The sequence below is a fragment of the Procambarus clarkii genome, chromosome 7 (genome assembly GCF_040958095.1).
Source record: "Procambarus clarkii isolate CNS0578487 chromosome 7, FALCON_Pclarkii_2.0, whole genome shotgun sequence".
NCBI lineage: Eukaryota > Metazoa > Arthropoda > Malacostraca > Decapoda > Cambaridae > Procambarus > Procambarus clarkii.
The window spans coordinates 50105501-50132628 of record NC_091156.1 but is presented as its reverse complement, the minus strand read 5'-3'; the positions used below and the strand labels follow the sequence as shown (position 1 = coordinate 50132628).

General features: G+C 42.2%; 1 protein-coding gene across 1 annotated transcript in view; it reads right to left on the bottom strand.

The window, feature by feature from the left end:
* LOC123761423 (uncharacterized) overlaps positions 1–27128 on the bottom strand; it is a 124694-nt gene that overhangs the window by 25288 nt on the left and 72278 nt on the right. The window contains exons 9-10 of the mRNA XM_069315812.1: positions 16451–16620; positions 10209–10348 (exon numbers count right to left, since the gene is read on the bottom strand). Coding sequence (XP_069171913.1) covers positions 10209–10348; positions 16451–16620 — 310 coding nt within the window. The remainder of the gene's footprint in view (positions 1–10208; positions 10349–16450; positions 16621–27128) is intronic.

Sequence of the window (27128 nt, the reverse complement as noted above, 5' to 3'; positions counted from 1 at the left end):
AACTGCCACCTTGTTGGCCAGTGTTCGAGTCTCCTGGTGGGTTGAGTGTCTAAAAAGTTATATATATATATATATATATATATATATATATATATATATATATATATATATATATATATATATATATATATATATATATATATATATATATATATATATATATATATATATATATATATATATATATATATATATATATATATATATATATATATATATATATATATATATATATATATATATATATATATATATATATGCAAACAAGCCTGAATGGTCCCCAGGACTATATGCGAATGAAAACTCACACCCCAGAAGTGACTCGAACCCATACTCCCAGAAGCAACGCAACTGGTAACTACAGGGCGCCTTAATCCGCTTGACCATCACGGCCGTCAAAAGGAAGTGATAGCCGAGGCTATTTGAGCCACTTCCCCGACGGCAACTCGGATGGTAATCTTGGGCATAGCATTTCACCAAATCACCTCATTCTTTGGGGCACACGTGAGGAACACAAATGCAAACAAGCCTGAATGGTCCCCAGGACTATATGCGAATGAAAACTCACACCCCAGAAGTGACTCGAACCCATACTCCCAGAAGCAACGCAACTGGTAACTACAGGGCGCCTTAATCCGCTTGACCATCACGGCCGTCAAAAGGAAGTGATAGCCGAGGCTATTTGAGCCACTTCCCCGACGGCAACTCGGATGGTAATCTTGGGCATAGCATTTCACCAAATCACCTCATTCTTTGGGGCACACGTGAGGAACACAAATGCAAACAAGCCTGAATGGTCCCCAGGATTATATGCGAATGAAAACTCACACCCCAGAAGTGACTCGAACCCATACTCCCAGAAGCAACGCAACTGGTAACTACAGGGCGCCTTAATCCGCTTGACCATCACGGCCGTCAAAAGGAAGTGATAGCCGAGGCTATTTGAGCCACTTCCCCGACGGCAACTCGGATGGTAATCTTGGGCATAGCATTTCACCAAATCACCTCATTCTTTGGGGCACACGTGAGGAACACAAATGCAAACAAGCCTGAATGGTCCCCAGGACTATATGCGAATGAAAACTCACACCCCAGAAGTGACTCGAACCCATACTCCCAGAAGCAACGCAACTGGTAACTACAGGGCGCCTTAATCCGCTTGACCATCACGGCCGTCAAAAGGAAGTGATAGCCGAGGCTATTTGAGCCACTTCCCCGACGGCAACTCGGATGGTAATCTTGGGCATAGCATTTCACCAAATCACCTCATTCTTTGGGGCACACGTGAGGAACACAAATGCAAACAAGCCTGAATGGTCCCCAGGACTATATGCGAATGAAAACTCACACCCCAGAAGTGACTCGAACCCATACTCCCAGAAGCAACGCAACTGGTAACTACAGGGCGCCTTAATCCGCTTGACCATCACGGCCGTCAAAAGGAAGTGATAGCCGAGGCTATTTGAGCCACTTCCCCGACGGCAACTCGGATGGTAATCTTGGGCATAGCATTTCACCAAATCACCTCATTCTTTGGGGCACACGTGAGGAACACAAATGCAAACAAGCCTGAATGGTCCCCAGGACTATATGCGAATGAAAACTCACACCCCAGAAGTGACTCGAACCCATACTCCCAGAAGCAACGCAACTGGTAACTACAGGGCGCCTTAATCCGCTTGACCATCACGGCCGTCAAAAGGAAGTGATAGCCGAGGCTATTTGAGCCACTTCCCCGACGGCAACTCGGATGGTAATCTTGGGCATAGCATTTCACCAAATCACCTCATTCTTTGGGGCACACGTGAGGAACACAAATGCAAACAAGCCTGAATGGTCCCCAGGACTATATGCGAATGAAAACTCACACCCCAGAAGTGACTCGAACCCATACTCCCAGAAGCAACGCAACTGGTAACTACAGGGCGCCTTAATCCGCTTGACCATCACGGCCGTCAAAAGGAAGTGATAGCCGAGATTACCATCCGAGTTGCCGTCGGGGAAGTGGCTCAAATAGCCTCGGCTATCACTTCCTTTTGACGGCCGTGATGGTCAAGCGGATTAAGGCGCCCTGTAGTTACCAGTTGCGTTGCTTCTGGGAGTATGGGTTCGAGTCACTTCTGGGGTGTGAGTTTTCATTCGCATATAGTCCTGGGGACCATTCAGGCTTGTTTGCATTTGTGTTCCTCACGTGTGCCCCAAAGAATGAGGTGATTTGGTGAAATGCTATGCCCAAGATTACCATCCGAGTTGCCGTCGGGGAAGTGGCTCAAATAGCCTCGGCTATCACTTCCTTTTGACGGCCGTGATGGTCAAGCGGATTAAGGCGCCCTGTAGTTACCAGTTGCGTTGCTTCTGGGAGTATGGGTTCGAGTCACTTCTGGGGTGTGAGTTTTCATTCGCATATAGTCCTGGGGACCATTCAGGCTTGTTTGCATTTGTGTTCCTCACGTGTGCCCCAAAGAATGAGGTGATTTGGTGAAATGCTATGCCCAAGATTACCATCCGAGTTGCCGTCGGGGAAGTGGCTCAAATAGCCTCGGCTATCACTTCCTTTTGACGGCCGTGATGGTCAAGCGGATTAAGGCGCCCTGTAGTTACCAGTTGCGTTGCTTCTGGGAGTATGGGTTCGAGTCACTTCTGGGGTGTGAGTTTTCATTCATATATATATATATATATATATATATATATATATATATATATATATATATATATATAATGTCGTACCTAGTAGCCAGAACGCACTTCTCATCCTACTGTGCAAGGCCCGATTTGCCTAATAATCCAAGTTTTCAAGAATTAATATATTTTTTAGAATTTTTCCTCATGAAATGATAAAGCTACCCATTTCATTATGTATAAGGTCAATTTTTTTTATTGGAGTTAAAATTAACATAGATATATGACCGAACCTATCCAACCCTACCTAACCTAACCTAACCTATCTTTATAGGTTAGGTTAGGTAGCTGAAAAAGTTAGGTTAGGTTAGGTTAGGTAGGTTAGGAAGTCGAAAAAACATTAATTCATGAAAACTTGGCTTATTAGGCAAATCGGGCCTTGCATAGTAGGCTGAGAAGTGCGTTCTGGCTACTAGGTACGACATATATATATATATATATATATATATATATATATATATATATATATATATATATATATATATATATATATATATATATATTTATATATATATATATATATATATATATATATATATATATATATATATATATATATATATAAATATATATATATCCACCCAATCTCATTCATATATATATCCTACCAGCGCTTTAAACAATCAAGGGACCCCACACCCGATATAAGTTTGCAATAATAGTTTATATTAAATAGCTCACATTCTAGTTTTTACACATCAACAATTAAGAAACACTGTAGCTAGATATCGTACTATAATCCGCAACTAGTTACCATGCATCTGGCATCTCAGAGGATTAGTAGCTGTGTTCATAGGCTTGTCAACTGTCCTCGCATTCATCAAATAGCTATCCAAGTGTCGTACCGCAATTTATGCTATTTGAAACCCTAAAATGTATTTAAGAACAAGATTTCAGTAACCCAATTATAAAACACATGCACATTTACACTCAGTATATCATTTTAAGCACAAAGCATTTCCACAAATATCGCCTCCCCAGTGGAGGCGGAGACAAATGGTCAAAATGTTTCTTTCACCCTGATGCCTCTGTTACCTAGCAGTAAATAGGTACCTGGGAGTTAGACAGCTGCTACAGACTGCTTCGTGAGGGGGGGGGGGTGTAACAAAAAAAAAAGGCCTGGTCGAGGACCAGGCCGCGGGGACGCTAAGCTCTGAAATCATCTCAAGATAACACTAAAATCCATTTACACAGAAAATATAACATTTACACACCAAATATGTCATTTATGCACAAAAATATTATTTACCCTCAAAATATACTATTCACAGACAAAAATACGTCATTTATAGACTAAAATAAGTAATTTACATACAAAATATGTCGCACACAAAAATAATCCTTTTACACAAATATTGCATGTACACTCGGAGTATAACATTTACACAATGCATAGTATTTTTACAAATATAACAAATTGCTTATACATTTAGACAATCAAAAATGCGCTTTCACTAAAATTACACAGTTTCACAAACATAATATTCACAAAATACCCACATGTTGCTCATAAACCAAAATTCACACTTGTACTTGAAAATCTATTTTTTTCCAATTACATATACAGAACTTACACAAAATACACAATTTGCAAAAAAATACAGTCGCACCAGTTCCACTTTAGCAAATTGAAAACACAACTTGCATAAATACACTGTTCGCTCAAAACGATTGTAAAACATGGACAATTATTTCACAAATTGTGTAATCATTACAAATCATTACACACTTTAATTTTGTGGGACGTACACAAAAAGTTACAATTTGACCAATAGCATTGCAGCAAATGAGCGGGAACCAATCATATTGGTCGTTCCCTGATCAGTAGCAAAGGTGACGTCATGAACACGTCACAGCTGTTATTCGCCATCGCCCCTGTTGAGGATGACCGCAGGGTCAGACTGTCCTGTCGCCTCGCTGGCGTCTCTCTACTCTCTCACGCTGGCACCAGCCAATGTACTCACTGACCCTTTGTGGCAAGTATGCATAACTTCCCTGTATCTACTTCTTGCCTGGACATACGGCGGCCTCCGTATTATAAACGTGTTCCTGGTTAAGTGGGCATTCTGGAGATACCCAACATGCCAGGTCACTATCCATGGTTAACAGAGATAAACTCGCCCCTCGGGGCAAAATTTTAATTTAAATAGGGCTTGTGCACGAAGATCGGTGCACTGTGCACTGCAATGAGCTATTCAAGTCAGCTGTGGGAGTATCTTGAGAGACATATTCTCACAAGGTGTAAATACACAATTCGTCCATATACAATCACACAACATGTTCAATTAATACACAACTTTCACAAATATTATGCATCTTTCATAATTATTATAACACAACTTGCATAAATGCAATCTAAAATACATATCCAGCACAAATACATACACTACATAACTAGCCCAAATATGTAAATACGCAACTAGCACAAATGCACAATTCCCACAAATACAATTGCAACATATGCACAATTAATCTAACTTCAAATTTATCGTATTTATAGGGGAAAAGTGTTGTTTGTGCATCAACCCAACTTCCCTGGACCTAACTTCTGATGCATGGATCCTGGTTCAATATTGCATCATTTTTCACATCAATACAACCATCCTCAACCTAACCTCTATTACCTGGGGGGTTTAATGGAAAATATGTTAATAATGGGAATTTTCTCCACATAAGTGGAACTTAACCATCCTTAACCTAACCTTAGTCAGAAAGCGTTATGAATCACTAAAACTATACAAGTACCATTACCCAATTTTCCTTATCCTAAACCATAGCTAGGGGTTTTTGAGAGGGTGGCGTGATTGAATGTATGAATAGAGAGGAAAGGGGGGGTAATAATTAGATAGAGAATAGACCTTCTGAAGTTCATCTAATAGCGCTAGTTGATGTGTTGGTTGACATAGATTGGAAATAAATAGGAGATGAACAAATTCACAAGGGCCGTGACGAGGATTCGAACCTGCGTCCGGTTCGAAGGTTCAAACCTGTTCTTCGCCCTTACATCATATAATGTAAAGGCGAAGAGGGAGAACGGCCTATTGACATAGCTCGAGTGCAGGGGGGAGTTGTGTAAAACCCTGGTTTGTGTCTCGGAGAGGCTGCGGGATCCAGTAAGTTCAGTAGAATTCCGGTTTCAACTCTTTTTAACCCTGTATTAGCTCAGTCGATTAAGGCAGTGTCTGAGATGCTCCCGGACGCAGGTTCGAATCCTCGTAACGGCCCTTGTGGATTTGTTCAATTGATGCATCACGTTAGTGTGATTTCTGTGTGTAAATAGGAGATCCAACAAAGACCTTGCGCAATTTATATTTCTTATGCTCAATATGCGATCTTTTTTAGAAAATGAACTTTGAAAATGGGTTTAAATATGCTTTTTCAGTATACTAAGTTATTCAGGGAAGATGAAGACTGGCTAGCTGATGACGTCATTTGACCATTAGCGATGCCTGTGCGGGGTCACCGAGGTCACGAAATTTGAGTATGACGGAAACCTGCAGTTTAATCCCTTGGTTTAAGCCCGCCGGGGTAACGAAGATCACCTATGACTACTCGCTGCAGGCAGAACAAGCAAAACTGTAACGAGAAGTAATAAATCCCACAACTCTCACCAGGGTTGTCATGTTTAACCGGGGTTGTCATGTTTAACCAGGGTTGTTATGTTTAACCAGGGTTGTCATGTTTAACCAGGTTTATCATGTTTAACCAGGGTTGCCATGTTTAACCAGGGTTGTCATGTTTAACCAGGGTTTTCATGCTTAACCAGGGTTGTCATGCTTAACTGGGGTTGTCATGTTTAACCAGGGTTGTCATGTTTAACCAGGGTTGTCATGTTTAACCAGAGTTATCATGTTTAACCAGAGTTGTCATGTTTAACCAGAGTTATCATGTTTAACCAGAGTTGTCATGTTTAACCAGGGTTGTCATGTTTAACCAGAGTTATCATGTTTAACCAGGGTTGTCATGTTTAACCAAGGTTGTCATGTTTAACCAAGGTTGTCATGTTTAACCAGAGTTATCATGTTTAACCAGAGTTGTCATGTTTAACGAAGGTTGTCATGTTTAACCAGAGTTGTCATGTTTAACCAGGGTTGTCATGTTTAACCAGGGTTGTCATGTTTAACCAGGGTTGTCATGTTTAACCAAGGTTGTCATGTTTAACCAGAGTTGTCATGTTTAACCAGGGTTGCCATGTCTCACCAGTGTTGCCATGTCTCACCAGGGTTGCCATGTCTCACAAGGGTTGTCATGTCCCAAGAGGTTTGCCATGTCTCACCAGGGTTGTCATGTCCCAACAGGGTTGCCATGTCTCACCAGGGTTGTCATTTTTTAGTGGTTGCCATGTTTCACCAGGTTGCCATGTTTCACCAAGGTTGCCATGGCTCACCAGGGTTGCCATGTCCCACACGGGTTACCATGGCTCACGAGGGTTGCCATGTCTCACCAGGGTTGTCATGTCTCACTAGGGTTGCCATGTGTAACCAGGGTTACCATGTCTCACCAGTGTTGCCATGTCCTACCAAGGTTGTCCTGTCTCACTAGGGTTGCCATAACTCACCAGGGTTGCCATATCCCACCAGGGTTGCTATGTCTCACCAGTGTTGCCATGTCTCACCAGGGTTGCCATATCACTAGGGTTGCCATTTCCCACCAGGGTTGCAATGTCTCACCAGTGTTGATATGGCCCACCAGGGTTGCCATGTCTCACCAGTGGTGCCATGTCTCATCAGGGTTGCCATGTCTCACCAGGGTTGCCATATCTAACCAGGGGTGCCATGTCTCACCAGGGTTGTCATGTCTCTCTCACCAATGTTGCCATGTCCCATCAGGGTTGTCATGTCTCACTAGGGTTGCCATATCCCACCCGTTGTTGGAAATTTCCAACACTAAATACAACACTGTTGTATTATCATTAATTATTACTAAATCTACTAATCATTGTAGTGATTAAAATTAACCAAACGTAGAGTTCACATGTACTAATAATTACATCTGTACAATAAGGCTAGAATTCTTACGTCACCAGACGCCAGTATTGCGTCAGATTCCATTATAATAAACACATCTATATCCAGTGTGTCTGAGAATTGAGTTTGATTCTCTATAAAACAACGGTGTTCTGTGTGATAATTATTTACGGATAAACTGATCCCCAACTAATGCCAAATAGAGCGTTTATAGTTATAACTGTTATCTGGTAATAAATTTAACGTCACGCGTGAATGCCCTGGAGAGACTTTAATTCATCTCCATTGCTCGTTTACCATCATAAAACGGGCAAATAATAATATTTAACTCCTCTGAATAATAAACCCGTCCTTATCCGAGCATTTCAATCACAACTGCGAGAAATGATAATATCCGTAGTAAATAATTTGTGTATCCAACGCGGGACGCGGAGCGGGGCAGAGGAGACGCGAGTACACGAGGCGACGCGCTCAGAGAGAGAGGCCATTACCCCAGCCACCAGGGTAGACGCCATCAAGAGCTCCAGAAGAAAGTCGCCACTGTGAGGTGTGAAGAACCTTTGCAGACATTTACTTTGCTGGTGTCAGTGTCACTTTACACAACGAGTTGAATTGTCAAGAGATTTAATTTGACATTCGGCCAGAACCTGTTAAATATGGTTCTGTGTAGTTCAACGTGACCGGCCAGTGAAGCGCGTCAGCATCTAGGCTAGGCTGGACACCACGTGTTCGTTATTACGAAGCCGGAGCCTAGGACGCGAACTTCGGCAAGCCTTAACTTACACAGTGCTCATATTAGCTAAGTACCTTTATCCTTATTTGATGCATCATCTAGGGGGTGGGTTTATAGCTGGGTAGCTTGTCGTGACGCAGAGCGACAATAAAAAACCACAGGTCATTATTTACTTTCATTATTTAATCTAAATTTCTTGAACATAGATGTCTAGCAGCTTAATCTGTTGCTACTGAATATAATTTGATTTACAGCGTGTGTGAAGAATTCTCCGAGCTGTCATTTCCCGTGTTAATCATCTCCCAGTGTTCCATGACGAGTCCAGGAGAATCAGAGGATGAGTCGTAACTAACTTCTTGGAAATCGTCTTCAAGCTAAGACTCTTTCCGTATTCCTTGAATTCTATTATCTGTATTCCTTTACATGCAGAACTCTGTTTCATTGGATTGACATGTGTTTATTATAATTATCAATTCTCATGTTCTTAATCTATGTTCTTATTGGTGATAAAGATAATGATTCCATAAATGGTCATAGGATTAGATTATTACATATTGGACTGGTGAACGAACCACACTAGTTCCTGGACGTATTGAGTTCCAGTAATAACCCCCCAATGTAGGTGTTTCAGGCTTTGATTCAGTTAATTATACAGCCCATCAATTATATAAGTGATCATATTCTCTAGCATTTTATCCATAGTTACTGGTTCATCTAGGAATTTTCTAATGATCATGTTGTCTTAGTTTCCCTCTTTACTATAAAAGCGGGTGGTCCTTCGTAATAGAATTTTCATTACTTTAATATTTAAATAAATAGAGTCAAGCCCCAAATGTCCCACACCAGTGTTGCCACGTCTCACAAGTTGTGCCATGTCTCACCAGGGTTGCCATGTCCCACCAGGGTTGCCATGTCTCGCCAGGGTTGCAATGTCCCACTATAATTGCCATGTCTCACCAGGGTTGCCATGTCCCACCTGGGTTGCCATGTCCCACCAGAGTTGCCATATCCCACAATGGTAGCCATGTCTCACCAGAGTTGTCATGTCTCATCAGGGTTGCAATGTCTTACTATAATTGCCATGTCTCACCAGGGTTGCCATGTCCCACTAGGGTTGCCATGTTCCACCAGAGTTGCCATATCCCACCATGGTAGCCATGTCTCACCAGGGTTGCCATGTCCCACCAGGGGTGCCATGTCTCACCAGTTGCCATATCCCACCAGGGTTCCCATGTCTCAGCAGGGTTGCCATATCCCACCAGGGTTGCCATGTCTCACCAGGGTTGTCATGTCTCACCAGGGTTGCAATATCTCACCAGTGTTGCCATGTCTCACCAGGGGTGCTATGTCTCACCAGGGTTGCCATGTCTCACCAGGGATGCCATGTCCCACCAGGGTTGCCATGTCCCACCAGTGTTGCCATGTCTCACCAGGGTTGCCATGTCTCACCAGGGATGCCATGTCCCACCAGGGTTGCCATGTCCCACCAGGGTTGCCTTGTCTCACCAGGGTTGCCATGTCTCACCAGGGATGCCATGTCCCACCAGGGTTGCCATATCCCACCAGGGTTGCCATGTCCCACCAGTGTTGCCATGTCTCACCAGGGTTGCCATGTCTCACCAGGGATGCCATGTCCCACCAGGGTTGCCATATCCCACCAGGGTTGCCATGTCTCACCAGGGTTGCCATATCCCACCAGGGTTGCCATGTCTCAGCAGGGTTGTCATGTCTCACCAGGGTTGCCATGTCTCACCAGTGTTGGCATGTCTCACCAGGGTTGTCATGTCTCACCAGGGTTGCCATGTCCCACCAGGGTTGCCTTGTCTCACCAGGGTTGTCAGCGGTGAACCTGATGACGGTGTACCCTCCATCAGGGATGGTCACCGAGTCCTTCTTGACAGCGTTGGTCAGCTTGCGGGTGATGCCGCCGGCAGCCTCCAGGGCCTTTACCTCCGCCAGAGTCGTCTTGCTGGAACACATAAAATATCACTTCATCAACAAATATTACTGATACATTACGTTTAGATAGCATGAGCTGACGAGTGATGAAGACAACTTTGATGAGTGCCTTGTATGGCAGAGTGACAGCTATACTTGGAGATGGCAATACTTAAAGTAACACTAGTACAGTGGTCTACGTTCTCGGCTCACACTCCAGGATCCCACGTGTGGAATATATTCCATTGTTTTGTAAATCAAAAAGTATGAAATCCTCAATAGGTCACTTATCGGATAATATATCATAAATCTTCTAGAATGTTCGGGAAATAAAGTCTTGTCACGTAGGTGCAGAAGATGCCGAGGAATGACGTCATCTCAGTTCTGAATCTCATGTCAAATATTATTAATTTAATATTTGAATTCAGAGTTTAATTAACTAACACTGGAACGTTCATCGAGCTTAGGTAAAGCTTAAATTACTAACTAATAGGAGAAACTAACTTAAAAGATTTTGAGTTACTTTAAGATCGAGAACATAAGAACATAATGTAGTCTCAAAGAGGGAATCAAAACTGAGCCACATACAGAAACTATTTGGATAGAATTAAACGAAAAACAAAAAACATTATAATAGGAGTTATATATAGGCCACCAAATTTAGGCAGAATGGAAGCAAATCATCTATGGGATGAAATATCTAGAGCATCTAGATCTAACAGTATTTATGACATGGGTGACTTTAATTTTAGTGGAATAAACTGGTTGAACAAAACAAGGAATAATGATGCAGAAGATTTTCTAGAATTAATTGACGATTGCTTTCTTACGCAACACATTAAGGAACCAACAAGATATTGACTAGACCTAGAATCACTTCACTTAAAGATATAATCACTGGAGCACTAACTCTGGACAGAAGAGCCTCCAATAGCAACAGGTGGACCCATTGTGCGATAAACACCATCAATACATTCGATATAACAAACACAGTCACTGAGAAGGGTGTCGACGAAATACATGCAGACTTTGTTATGCAAGCCCCTTGGGAATCTCTGCCAGCAGACTTTAAGATTATGGTTATTCCAGGAAAAAAGAACCAGACAAATCCTCATCTGCTACGTAACATTGCACAGATGCATATAGAAGCAAACATGGCATCTGACAGCTTCACTTACTTCACAGATGGATCAGTAGATCAGCAGGGACAAGAAATCGGAGCTGCAGTTAAAGCAGGAAACTCTGTAAATAGCTGGAGGTTCTCAAATGGGTGTTCGACTTTACAAACAGATATGCTAGCCATTCAAAAGGCTTTGGAACATGCTCTTGCTCAACACCGACAACATGTTATCATACATACAGATTCGAGAACCGCCATTGAAACCTTGCAACAAGAACACATATGTGATAACATACATCTGATCACAAATGTCATATCATTAATGCAAACACTCAAACGACAAGGCCGACGGGTACTTATCAACTGGGTGCCAAGTCATGTGGGAATAATAGGAAATGACATTGCAGACGAAGCTGCAAAACTTGCAACTAAGAGAAGAAATGTAGACATTTACATACCACAAAATCTATCACAGATTAAGAAAGTAATTAGAAACAGAACAATGCAAAAGATGTACAGTGACCACAACACAGCAGTTGCAACATCAGGATCTGCGGGTTGGTACTGTGACAATAATCTCCTTCAAGAGACTGAGCCTGCTCTTCCCTCCTAAGTTCGTCGCTATACATCCCTATACAACTAATATGGAAGAAATATCCAACAAGTACAACTCCAAGGTTTGCCAGAGAGCAAACGTATTCAGCACCAGGAACACCTGCTCCGCCTCCACCACTCCAACCACCAAACTACCTGTCCGTCGCCTGCTCATCGCTGATTGGCTGATGGTCAGTTGCACCCGCTCCTCCACCGCCACACTACCTGATGTCTGGGGCCGCCACGACCTGCAGACCTCAGAATATCCAGTGCTTTCAACAAGTTAACACGTCTCGTTGGTAGACTAAGCTCTGGCTTACGTGTACTAAGAGAGGTGGCAGCTTAAAGCCAATATTCCTGCACCCATATTTGCATTGTATATTGTTCACTTGTTATTACTCACTTGTCTTAACGTAACTTTTCATTTTGCCATTTGATTATTCTTATTATTTTGATTGATTGATCTTATGTTCCAATTTGTATGTCCATTTTATTCATGTTTTGGTTTTCTAACGTAATTAAAATCTCATTGTTAAATTTACTTGTGTTTTGTGTGTCTTCCCATTACCTTACCACAGACGAAGTTCCAGATTTTCTCTTTTTTGTTTCTATATGTGACGAGGCCATACCCCTAGCTTTTGAAACAGCCGAACACCAATGCGTTACCGTCACAGTACAAGAATTCAACCAACTACGAACCACTTAGTTTGATGAAAGGGAGCAATAGGGCAACAGAAGTGCACTTACATCGCATCAGGCTTGATACCCATGTGCATGGGAAATAGGCTTACACGTTCCGGAAGATGAGAAGAAATGTCAACACTGTGGAGAAATGCCTGACAGATCACTGGAACATTATCTAACACAGTGCACAGTTACAAACCCAATAAGATTTCAACTTAGATTCAACAGAGCAGAAGAAGTTGTTAAACACATGGCAAAATCTTAGTGAAGCTACCATACGAGTAATAAATACTCATACTCCGCCCAAGTAAAACAGAAACAAGCAACACTTAGTGTGCCAGCCAGAGGCTTAGGGCCCACACAGGAATATCCCTGAAAAAAAAAGGAACCAACGCGGGGAAATAATATTTTAGATTTAGTGTTAACTAATAGGGAAACACAAATTAAGGATATCGAAATAGGGAGTGAGCTAGGGAACAGTGATCATAAAGAAATCAGATTTACCATTCAATGGAATAGATCTGTAGAAGAAAATTCTGTTAAAGTGCCTGATTTTCGAAAAGCTGATTTCAATAGCCTAAGAAATTTTTTGGGTCAAATAGATTCGAAAGTCTTGGGTATGGGTTGTGGGCCGGTATTAGAGCTAGACGTGAACCCAGCGATAGGTGACGTAAAAGGGGTTTTCGATGTGGATTCAAAATATAACCTATTTAAAAATATTCTAACCAAAGCCCAGGAATGTAGTATACCATATAAATTGAATAGATCGAATACTAATGATCCAAAGTGGATAACAAAGGATCTGAAGAACCTTATAGGTAAGACGAGAGCGTGGTACAAAAGGATTAAGAATGGGGAGTCTGTTTAGAACAGAAATTCGTACAACTGGTTAGAAATAATAAAAAAAGAGATAGGGAAAGCAAAAAGAAACTATGAAGTTCGCATAGCTGAGCAAACAAAAACAAATCCTAAAGGGTTTTTCCAATTATACCGGTCAAAGATTAGGGAAAGGATAGGTCCATTAAAAACTGAGACAGGTCAAATAACAGATAGTGATGAGGGGATGAGCAGTATTTTTAATAAATATTTTATATCTGCATTTACTAAAGAGGAACTTAACAATATGCCTTCAGCCGAACAAGTCTATGTGGGTGGGGACGAGGACAGGTTGACTAGTTTAGCAGTTACCAGGGAGGATGTTCTTAAACAAATAGTAATACTCAAACCAAACAAATCCCCAGGGCCGGATGAAGTGTTAGCCAGGGTGCTTAAAGAATGCAAAGAGGAGCTTTGCGACCCAGTGTCTACCATATTTAATAAATCAATAGAGTCAGGCAGAGTGCCAGAGTTATGGAAAGTTGCTAATGTGATACCAGTTTTTGAGAAAGGAGATAGATCACTTGCGTCAAACTATCGACCAATTAGCCTAACGTCTATTGTGGGAAAGTTACTCGAATCTATAATTGCAAATAAAATTCGTCGTCATCTTGAAAAACATAAATTAATAATTGAGTCACAACATGGTTTTATAAATGGCCGTTCATGTTTAACAAATTTGTTATCTTTTTATTCAAGCATAGTTGAGGCAGTTGATAGTGGTAAGGATTGTGATGTTGTGCACCTTGACTTTAGCAAAGCTTTTTATACAGTGCTACATGAAAAACTGATTAAAAAGATAGAGGCTCATGGTATTGGGGGTGCAATATTAATCTGGATTAGGGCATGGCTATACCAAAGGAAACAGAGAGTTAGTATAAATGGAGTCAAGTCAGAGTGGGAAAATGTTGTGAGTGGAGTGCCTCAAGGCTCTGTCCTGGGTCCTCTGTTGTTTATAATATATATAAATGATTTAGATTCAGGTTTGAATAGCAACATTTGCAAATTTGCCGATGATACAAAAATCGGTAGGGAAATTAATACAGAAGAAGACTCACTATCTCTTCAAGTTGATCTAAATAGGGTTTTGAAATGGTCAGAGGATTGGCAGATGAAGTTTAATGCTGATAAATGTAAAGTTCTGAGGCTAGGTAATGATGATAGAATTACAAGATACGAGCTAGATGGTGTTGAGATTGCGAAATGGTTCTGGGAGTTATAATTAGTAAGAATTTAAAACAAAAGGATCAATGCATGAATGTTCGTAATAAGGCAAATAGGACACTGGGATTTAATAATCGAAGCGTTAGTAACAAGGTGTGGTTCTTCAGCTATATCTTGCTCTGGTTAGGCCCCATTTAGATTATGTAGTTCAGTTTTGGTCGCCGTACTATAGAATGGATATATATTCAATTGAACGTGTCCAGCGTAGGATGACTAAGTTAATTCCCCAAATTAGAAATCTTTCATATGAAGAAAGATTAACAAAGCTTAAATTGCATTCACTGGAAAGGCGAAGATGTTCATTCATCCACTTGTACACCTCTATCATGTCACCCCTAACTCTTCGCCTTTCCAGTGAATGCAAGTTAAGCTTTGTTAATCTTTCTTCATACGAAAGATTTCTAATTTGGGGAATTAACTTAGTCATCCTACGCTGGACACGTTCAAGTGAATTTATATCCATTCTATAGTACGGCCACCAAAACTGAACTGCATAATCTAAATGGGGCCTAACCAGAGCAAGATATAGATGAAGGACAACACCAGGTGTCTTGTTACTAACGCTTCGATTAATAAATCCCAGTGTCCTATTTGCCTTATTACGAACATTCAGGCATTGATCCTTTTGTTTTAAATTCTTACTAATTACTGTAGACTAATTTTAACAGTTTTTTATAAGCCAAAATAAACAATTCTGAGTGAAACTGATTATTCATTTACATGGCTATTTATGAAGCAATGCCAGACATTACAATGTCTGATTCATGTTTACAGAGGAGACTCAGCTCTCATCTGTAGACAGTTATCCATGGAGGGTCCCGGTAATACAATCAGTTTCGTTCTCGACGTACAATCGATAATTCCGGTTTCGAATCCCGGGCGGGACATAAATGGTTGGGCACATTTTCTTTCACCTAATGGCGCTGTTCATCTAACAGCCAGTAGGTATTCAGGAGTTAGTAAGCTTGTTGTGGGGGTGGCATCTTGGGCAGGGTCAGTAATTTGACCTTAGGGGGGAGGGGGGGCCCTCGAAAGAAAGCCTAATGTGTATGAATATACTTTGGCTTCCTGTCCCCCGACACAATGAACTATGAATAATTGTGAGCTCTGAGCAGGCAAGATTGTAAAATGTTTACCCCTGTTATCCATACCAGTGGACGTCTGGCAGGACTCACCATACAGATAAGTTATCCATACCAGTGGAGGTCTGGCAGGACTCACCATACAGATAAGTTATCCATACCAGTGGTCGTCTGGGAGGACTCACCATACAGATAAGTTATCCATACCAGTGGACGTCTGGGAGGACTCACCATACAGATAAGTTATCCATGTGATTTTCTTTTTTGTCTAAATTATTTGTATAAACTCTAGGAATTATTAGGAAATGATATTCCTAAATAATAAATGAATTCCTAAATGAGTTAGGAATGAATGGGCAACGTTTCCATTCACCTGATGCTTCTGTTCACGAAGTGCTAAATAGGTTTCGGGAATGAGGCGACTGTTAAGTGTGGGTTGCGTCCTGGGGAGGGCGAGTAGCTGGGGGTAGAGGGGCCCTCTGGACAAGGCTGGACACAGGCGTCCTGGCCACAATAAAGGGAGTTCAGAAGGTTGGCACAAGTGTTGACTTACCCGCCGAGGTGCCCCATGGCCACAACGTGGAAGCTGTACCCGTGCAGGTGGAAGGGGTGGTTCTCGGCACCAGTAGTGCCTTCGTCCACCAGCACCATCTCCACCTCCTCCCCCAGCGCCGCCTCCAACACGTAGGTGCAGCTGCAGTGGTCTCCATCACATGGTGCTTCCTAAACCACAACAATAATATTATGATAATGATAATGTTTATTCAGGTAAAAGTACATACACTCAAAATGAGTTACCAACAGAATGTTGGGTATGTAGATAGTGGCTTTAGGCACAGTATATACTAGCTCTAATACATATTGCGTTTGGGCAAGAAGTAGGAAAAACACATAAAAACTAAGACTTAAAACTAATGCAGATGACTGAAATATGAAGAAAAAGACAAAAAGAAAAGAATGACAATAATTACATGTTGGACGGAACAGAAGACATTGCAACAGAACAGCAGAAAAAATTAACTCAATAAACAGACAGGCTACAATTTTCTTTAAGTTTATAAATCAGCAGTTATACTGGTTGGTCAATAATCAATAGTGTTTGAAAACACCATGACATAGGTTGACCTTTAGTAGGTAAGGTAGGTTACATGGAATTGATTAGGCTTACTTAGTTTTTCTCTTAAACTGGTTTAGAGGTGGACAGTCTTTGACGTGATTGGGAAGGCCATTCCACATTATTGGACCTATGATTTGCAGGTTTGGTTAAGTCCCACTCTTGGAATATCAGGAGTATTCCAAATATATGTTGTTGGAATATCAAGATATTTGTTCCTAGTGAGGTGCCCATTGATTCCGGTACAACCTTCTAAGAAGCGTCTAAGGTCAGGATTGACATTACAGTTCAGAGTTTAATATATATAAACTACATTGAGAGGATGTACAGTGACTTGATATCTAACAGCATTGGGCAGCATTGATGAGTAACTCATTGAAACTTCTTTGGAAATTACCCCTAACCTATATTTCTTCTGATCATGTTTCATATTGATAGATTAAAGTATCCGCTTAGTAAGCCATGGATTGTTTAACTTTTTAGTAGAGGCTTATTTAGTTAGCATTGGACAGTGGGTATTATACAGGCACAGAGTTTTGTGAAGAATTGTTTGCACCGCAAGATTGATGTTCACTATGTTACCTAATTCAGTCACCCAGTTGATATTAGCAGCAGTAGCAATAAAGTTGCTTATGGAAGCTTCATTGTGCAGCCTAAAGCTTATCTTCTTTATATCTAATGAATGTTTATTAATGTTGGCTAGGAGAAATGTAGGGTAATTGTCTCTGGTCTTTCATGAATAATCAGTGATTGTTCATGAAGTAAGTGGAAAGGTTATGTTAGTCCAGATGTGGTCAAGAGTAGATGCAGTAGTTTCATTAATTCTAGTGGGTTTAATGATGAAGGGTATGAGGAAGCAGGAATTAATATAGTTGATTAAGCTAGCAACATGAGGGTTGTCAGGCTCGCAGAGGTCAGTATTAAAATCACCTGATAGTATTACTTGCTTTTGTTAAGTTTGTTCGTTAGTGTTAGATTTCTAAAGTTAGAGTTGAATTTAGCAACATCAGTGTTATGAATTCTGTCAACTGCTCCCACAGTCAAGTCAGCCTCGGCATCCTTAACTCTGAACCGGGCAAAGATATACTCGCCACAAGTTTCTCTAGTTCTAATTACTTCTAACCATGTCAGTTGTTGGTGGTAGTAAAGAGCAGTACCACCACCACTCTCGATTGGCAGCCAGTTGTGAACTGCCGAGTAGTTTGGTAAGTTAAAGTGTTGTGTTGTATCCTCTTTCAGGCGCGTTTCAGTAAGTATAATAAGGTGAATTTGCAGATGATGAGTCAAAATAACGTAGTTGAAAAATGTTGACCAAGCCACACACTAGAAATTGAAGAGACGTCGACGTTTTGGTCCATCTTGAACCATTATCATGTCGATTATGATGAGACGAGTTGTTGTTGTTTAAGATTTGCTACTCAGAACGATAAGTTCCAGTAGCACGGACTATGGTGAGCCCGTAAGTGGAGGCTCTTTTGAGCCATTATCTGTATCAGTGGCTGATACTAGAGATGTGGCGATGGATGGGGGTGTTCATGATGGTTTTCAGCCTGGAGGGCTGGCTATTCCAGTTATGGAGCTGGTGGGGTTAGTGTAGACCTCTAGGTTTTCCGTTTTTTCTTTGCCTGCGACTTTGGCTGAGCAGTGCTGTCGTTAGAGTTTGGTGACGTGGCCTCCATAAGGAAGTCTTGAACCGTGTAGGTGTCGTATTTGTGGAGATGCGGTGGTGCAGCTCCTACTATGATTTCCTCGTCTGAGGAGTCCGTAACCTCCGAAGTGGGCGTTTTTGTCTTTCGCTTCGCAGCCTTAGGTAGGTTTAGGTGTCGTTGATTGGTGGTTGTAGCTATTTCAGGAACGCTGGCGGTGCTGTTATCGTTTGTAGACAGTACGTCTGCTAGCGCAGCTGCTGAGATAGTGATGGTAGGAGTGTTGGGAGCTGGAGAAAGAATTACCTCTGTTTGTGTCGCCCGGGTCATGGGCGGTTCTGGAGTCGGTGTTGAAGTTGACCGCATGGTCGTCCTGGTGGTAGTCTCCGGAGTGGTAGAGGAGGCAGTGAGATTTATGCTAGTGGCTATGATGGGGGCCAGGCCATTGTCTATGTATAATGCGTTTAGTTCACTGACAAAGCGCTGGTTGTCTGGTCCTGCAAGCCTTTCCGCTAGTTTAAGAAGACCAGGGATAATGCCTGCACGTGATGCAGGGGGCTGTGAAGGAGCCTGTGGGACTTTGGGGACCTTGGGTTCCCAATGAGAAGGCTGTGTCGCCTGCTGGGAGGAGCCACATGTTGGTAAGACCGGAAAGTCTTCTGGTCGACTAGTAAGAGCTAAGGTGGTGAGTTGAACGCTTGGGGCTCTGATCGAGGAGGTAGACGAGTGGTTTCTTTTGGCTTCAACCTGGGCCTTGATGATTTCCTGTCTGCGGGGGCAGCGGTAGGAAATTGCGGGGTGATTGCCATCACAGAGCAAGCAGTGATGGACTGTTGCCTTGCATATGGAGTAGTGATGGTCCAGTGCGCACAGGCTGCACCTCTGGACAGGGTGCTGACACTTGTTGGTCGGGTGGGAGAGCTCGTAGCACTTGAAGCACTGCTGGATCTCATGGTATCGTTCCTTTTTTATTTGATGGGGCGGTATTTTTAGGCCGAAGCAGTAGAATCCTTGTGTGGCAGCCTGGGTGGCCGCAGCTTTGGTGGTGAACGTAATCTTCATTGATGTTTTGTCGGTGTTGCAGAACTCTAGGTTGAATACCGACAGGTTTGGATTTTCGTTCTCGATATTGTTTATGATATGATGTTGAGGTCGCTCAGCGATCCACCGGCTGGTCCTGCTGGTAAAAACAGTTCTTCCGGCCAGGAACTGACGTGGAAAGTGAGGATGTAAGTAGTGCTCTTTGCGAAGAATGTCATCGTTAGTGAGGAGTTTTTCTAGCTCCTCTTCACATGAAAAGTAGAGCACGATATCAATATCTATGTTATTCAAAAGGCGCAGTGTGGTCACAATGCGACCCAAACGTCTCAAGGTCAGAGCTACTCCACTTGACGGTCATGCTATCGGAAGAAGCAATAGTTTAAAGGTCCTGAAAGACGTAACTGGCCTCAAACCCGCTGACATTAGTCAGGAAGATGAGACGAGGAAGGCAAGGGGATTAAATAGGCAAGAGAGAGGTGAGGGGATAGAAATCTTAGATGAAGATAAAAGCAAGGCAAAAGGTACGGAAGGTAAGGTGTAATAAAGGGTGTAATAATATAAAAAGAACAAGAAAGGGATCGTAAGACAAGCACAGTTCACCCAGTGAGCCAACTGCACGCTGACTTTGTCTCCAGTAGCACAGAGCATCACCTTCACTCACCAGACCACTCCACAAGTGATCATTTGAATATCATCATGGAATTCCAATTGAATTATAATCGATCCAGCAATGCTGCTCAGTGTAGGAAAAGACCATCTATACTCGATACAAGTTCTGAAAGTGACGGCGAGTGACATGATGTGACTGAGGCAAACAGGACAAGCCACTCCATGACGACCCATCGCCCTATAATCACTAAAGCTTCTCCAGCTCTTCCAGCTCCTCAGACTAAATCAACACTGCCAATCTTCAAGGTGCAGCACACGGAAGGTAAGTCTTCCTACGCCACTGTAGTGGACCTGGAAAAAGAGTACCACCAGCTCCAGATCAGAGCAAAACCAAATCTCAGAAGAGAATACATTCTGAGGCCTAAAGACGAGTCGGCCACTACGATTCTGAAAAATTACACAAAATGTGAGGAATTGAAACCAGAGGATAAAATACGAAAAATCATTGTCCTCCACTATCCCTTGCATATGGCCCTTGACCATCTCGAAAAGCTGAACTATGTGGTGTCAGCAGAGAGATGCCAAGTAAGAACCACAAAACAGGAAACCCAACAAGTCCTTCTCACAGTAAGAGGACGGATCCGGAGAAACTTGACCTTGGAATCTGGGGCGTGTTCCAACACAGGCCTTACACCCCAGAACCCCTAAGATGCTTTAGATGTCAGAGATTTGGGCATCACAAAGATGGCTGCCAACGCCCAGTGAGGTGCGGAGTCTGCAGCCAGCCCCATGACACAAAAATATGCATTGATAAACACAAGGAAAACCACCCTGTTCAGGGAAAGTGCCCAAATTGCTCCAAGGCACATCACGCCTGGAACTTGAAATGCCCTGAAAGGCTCAAAAGGCTTCAAACGAGCCCCACCACGCCTACAGCAGAACCGAAGCCCCCACCAAAACTAATACCAGCTCCCCTGCCCACTAAAACCGCGTGGGGTCTACCCATTCAGGAAGAGGGGGCACACGGCCCTTCACCATCGGTCATGGTGAAGGGTGTGAAGACCTCCGTACAGGACAAAAAGAAAGATGGAGGACACAAAAATCATGTTCAAAGCAGTCGCCCTCTCATTTCATCCAGTAAGCACACTGGAGCCAATAGGAGTAACAAATCCAGTGTCAAAGTTACTACTGAGAAGGGTCTAAAATCTACTAGGCCCCAAACCTGCACAGCATTAAATAGTGCTCCCACAAAACTGGACGCTCTCTGGCCAATCCTCAAAACTTTGGTCACCGAATTGATCGAAAGTCTGCTGTCATCACATGGAATCAAGCAAACCACAGAGACTCGGAAGACAATTGAGCACAAGCTTAAGAAATTCGAAAATGTAATATTCTCACCTTCAAGACAGCAGGGCAGGAGACACCCCCCCCCCTTAAAAAACAGATAGAGTCCAGCTCGTCGGAAAGCGACATTGATGAGTCAATTTCAGGTCCACTAAGAACCTATACACCAATTGCAACTTCCATGGCCTGTTCATCAGACTCCATGGATACCACGGTAATATCAGCAAACTCCAAGAACCTAGAGGTCTAAAGATCCTGCAATGGAATGCGCAAGGACTGCGCACTAAATTGCAACACTTGCAATGCATAGCAGCAACCAAGGGCATAGACATCCTGATACTACAGGAGAGCTTGCTTCGAGCCGGATTAGAACCTAAAATCTCAGGCTATCAAGGCTTCTTCCTTCCATGGATCAATGGGCAATCCAGGGGATGTGCAATCTATGTAAAATGTGACCTGATCTCCAAGTCCATAACCAGCCCACCCGATTGTGGAGCAGGGACAGAGGTATGGGAGTAACCATTGAGCTAAGACACGACAAACTTTAAGTGTTTAATGTGTACAGGTCTCCACATGCCGAAATGGATCTCTCTGTGTTATTTGGACACGCGACAACAACAAACACAATCATTTGTGAAGATTTTAATGCCCATCATCGATTGGTACTGGGCTCGAACACAACAAATGAAGCTGGCATTCACATTGCACATCTACTAGACCAGCTTCCAAAAATACAAATCCTAAACAAGAATGAACCTAACCACATCCAAGGAGGCAGATTAGACCTTACCTTCGTTTCAGCCTCCCTAAGAGATGCAGCAACATGGTCAGTTGAGCCCACACTCACAAGCGACCACTATGGGGTCCAAATTGATCTTCAGTTAGACCTACCCACCCCACCTCCGCCTCCATCTGAAGCCTGGAACTTTGCTTTAGCAAACTGGGACCGATTTCAAAACCTCATTTCAGAATGACATAGACACTATGATCTTCCCGAAGACATTAATCAGGCAGAACAAGAATTTGTCAAAGTGATTCAAAGTGATTCAAAGTGCAGCCAACCACTCAATCCCACTGAAAAAACAGTCCACCAGACACCATAAAGATCGTTGGTGCTATTGCAAACGTGTCAAAGAACTCAACCATAGACTCAACAGAACAAGAAAGCTATACAAAAAGCAGCCAAGTGACCGCAACAGGACCTTACTTTGTGAGGTCAAGGCACATGTGCATCGAGAGACCAATAAAAGAACAGAGTAATAAAAGAACAAAAGTGGCTGGAATGGTGTTCACACCTGAATGAACACACCTCTCTCGGAGAGATGTGGCAGCAAATTCACCGGGCCAAAGGGAATAAATAACCTAAAGCTCCACACCCCAAAGATCCTCAACAGGAAGCCGAAGTACTGGCAACCAGGTTTGCAGAGAGAGCAGCCAGCAATCAACTTCCACCAGATGTATTAGCAGTACAGACCGGACTAGAGGAAGAAAGGTTTCACCAAAGTATTGGAGAGGACAAGACGAACAGGAAATAGAGTAGACACCAGCAGCATTGGAAGCAAGAAGAGCAGTGTGAACTAGATTGCAACGAAGAGTGATATTTGGTCGGAAGGCGAGCTTTATATCGAGAGAACGAAAGGTATTAGAAAAAGTTTTGAGTTCAGATATGAAGGGAAGGCAGAGCACATTGCTACTAGTGTTGGGAGCAGGTTTAGGATGAAAGAAATTTGGTTTAGCTTGAGAACTACAAAATAAGAACAAAAATAACGGAAATGCTTAAACAGACACGACCCTCGATACAAAGAAGGAATAATTTAAACATGGAAATTGAAGAAATCGAACAGACTGAAGCATTTGTATCAGGTTGAAGAAAGGAAACTAGAACAGAAAGCATTTCAAGCAATAAAGAAAAACCCAACATATTTCTTCACATATGCGAAATCAAAAGTAAAAACCACTGCCAGTATTGGACCTATTCATACAAGTGAAGGTTCATCCAGGGAGGATGACAAAGAAATCAGTGAAATCCTAAAAAATGCTGTATAAGGACATGTTTAGCACTCCAAAAAACAGCATGAAAGTGGAAGATCTGGACAACTTCTTTGTGCGTGATATACAAACCCCTGTATATATAAGTGATATCAACACGAGCGTGGCAGATTTGAAAAGGAAATTGACAATATGCCCATGCATTCAGCCCCGGGTCCAGACTCGTGGAAATTAATTTTTATAAAGAAATGAATGGTGACAGTAGCACAGGCACTCAGTATAGTGTGGAGGAAGAGTTTGGACACGGGCGAGACACTAGATGCGCTTAAATCAGCAGACATAGCTCCGTCTATACATGGGAGGGAGCAAAGCATTGGCAAAGAATTATAGACCAGTTGTACTAACGTCCCACATAATAATAGTATTTGAGAGAGTGATCCGGAGTCAGGTTACTAGTTTCACGGAAACCAAGGAAACCAATGTCCTCCACAGCCCAGGCCAATATGGATTTAGAGCAGGAAGATCATGCCTCTCACAGCTACTTTACCATTACGATAAAATCACTGAGGCATTAGAAGAAAAACTGAATGTAGATGTGGTATACACTGACTTTGCAAAGGCATTCGATAAATGTGATCATGGAGTGATAGCACACAAAATGAGTTCAATGGGAATAACTGGTAAAGTAGGACGCTGGATACTCAATTTTCTGTCGAGCAGAACACGAAGAGTAACAGTCAACCATATAAAATTGAGTCAAAGTGCAGTTAAAACTCTGTACCTCAGGATACATTTCTTGTACCACTGCTTTACCTTATTCTCATATCAGATATAGACTCGAATACAAGTCACAGCTTCGTATCATCCTTTGCCGATGACACAAAAATCACCATGAAAATTACTTCTGTTGAAGACTTGAATTGAAAAATTACAAGCAGATAATTATAATGTTTTCGACTGGGCAGCAGACAATAACATGATGTTTACAGTGATAAATTCCAGGTACTCAGGTACGGCAAAAATGAGGACTCTAATCATAATACAGGGTACAAAACACAATCAAATCTACCCATAGTAGGAAAACTGCATGTAAAGGATTTGGGAATAACGATGTCTGACGAACTAACGTTTAGGGAGCATAACCAAGCAAATATTGCGTCAGCAAGAAAAATGATAGGATGCATTACGAGAACTTTCATATCCAGAGATCCCATCACAATGGTTGTACTCTTCAAATCACTTGTGCTATCCCAGCTTGAGTACTGCTCAGTGCTCTCTTTCCCCTTCATAGCAGGAGAGATTGCTGAAATAGAGGGAATAGAGAGAACATATATGGCATATATATGTTCTCTTACTTTCCTCCTCAGCTCTCTCTTGCCTATTTATTGCCTGTCCCTACCTGTCCTCATCACAATCGACTTGAGAATGGTCCAGGACGGACCGAAACGTCGTCGTCCCTTCAACTTCTAGTGTGTGGTCTAGTCAACATATATGGCATACATAGACGTAATAAAGCACCTAAATTGTTGGGATCGTCTCAAAGTTCTCCAAATGTACTCACTAGAAAGGAGACGAGAGAGATACCAAATAATATATACGTGGAAAATACTGGAGGGCTAGGTCCCAAATCTGCCCAGTAAAATAACAACGTACTAGAGTGAACGATATGGAAGAAAATGCAGAATAGAACCTGTGAAGAGTAGAGATGCTATAGTTACAATCAGAGTACACTGTATAAACATCAGAGGTCCGCGGTTATTCAATGTCCTTCCAGTGACTATAAGAAATATTGCCGGAACAACCGTGGACATCTTCAAGAGAAAACGGACTGTTTTCTAAAAAAAAGTTCCGGACCAACCGGGCTGTGGTGAGTATGTAGGCCTGCGGGCCGCTCCAAGAAAGCCTGGTAGACAAAACTCTCACAGTCAAGCCTGGCTTCGGGCCGGGCTTGGGGAGTAGAAAAACTTCCAGAACCCCATGAAAGCAGGTATCAATAAGCACAGTTGATAAAATGTAAAGGGTAACCAAGGCGAGAGAAAAATTTGTCGATAAGGGAATTTCAGAATCAAGACACTGAAGGTCGCTGATGAATTTCAATCAATTCAATTTCAACAATAAGAGGATTGACTGGGAAAAAAATAAATGTAGACCTTGCAACCATTCAATGGGAGACGGTCTTAAACGACAAAACTCCCACACAGGGAATAGCTCAACTGACAGCTGAAGCTTACAAGATCTGCTTGAAGCACGTGCCTGTGAGGAGGGGCAGAAAGAGGACCGCTCTAGAAAGAGAACGCAGACGACTGTACAGGAGAAGGAAAAAAATAACGGAAATGCTTCGGCAGACACAACTATCACAAGCAAGGAAAATAAGCCTAAGCAGGGAGATCGAAGAAATAGAACAAACGTTGAAGCGATAATATGAGTCTGAGGAAATGGAATTGGAACAGAGAGCTATACAAGAGATAAGGAAAAATCCGAAATATTTTTTCACATACGCAAAATCAAAATCCAAAACCTCGACCAGTATTGGACCGTTAATTACAAATGAAGGTACGTACACAGAGGACAACAAAGAGATTAGTGAAATTCTAAAACGTCAGTATGAGGCTATGTTTAGCACACCAATAAACAACATTAAAGTTGATGACCCAGACAGCTTCTTTATGAATGTCATTCAAGCTGCAGATAATATAACGGATATTACCACAAACTCGGAAGACTTTGAAAGAGAAATTGATAATATGCCTATGTACTCAGCTCCTGGGCCTGACTCATGGAATTCAATATTCATAAAGAAATGTAAAGTACCAGTAGCGAGAGCACTCAGTGTAATACGGAGAATGAGCCTGGCTACAGGGGAGATACCAGCAGCACTTAAATCTGCATATATAGCTCCGTTGCACAAGGGGGGAAGTAAAGCCTTGGCAAAAAATTATAGGCCAGTTGCACTAACATCACACATAATAAAAGTGTTTGAAAGAGTGATTAGGAATCAAATTTCTAGTTGTATGGAAAACAATGAATTGCACAATCCAGGACAACATGGATTTAGAGCGGGAAGATCCTGTCTGTCACAGTTACTCAACCACTATGACAAAATCACAGAAGCCCTAGAAGAAAAGCAAAATGCAGATGTTGTATACACAGACTTTGCAAAGGCGTTCAACAAATGTGACCATGGAGTGATAGCTCACAAAATGAGGTCAATGGGAATAACTGGAAAAGTAGGACGCTGGATACTCAATTTCCTGTCGAACAGAACACAAAGAGTAACAGTCAATCAGATAAAATCGAGTCCAAGCGATGTTAAAAGCTCTGTACCTCAAGGTACAGTCCTTGCACCGCTACTGTTCCTTATTCTCATATCTGATATAGACAAAAATACACGTCACAGCTTCGTGTCGTCCTTTGCAGATGACACAAAAATCAGCATGAAAATTACCTCTCCTGAAGATATTGAAAAACTACAAGCAGATGTCAACAAT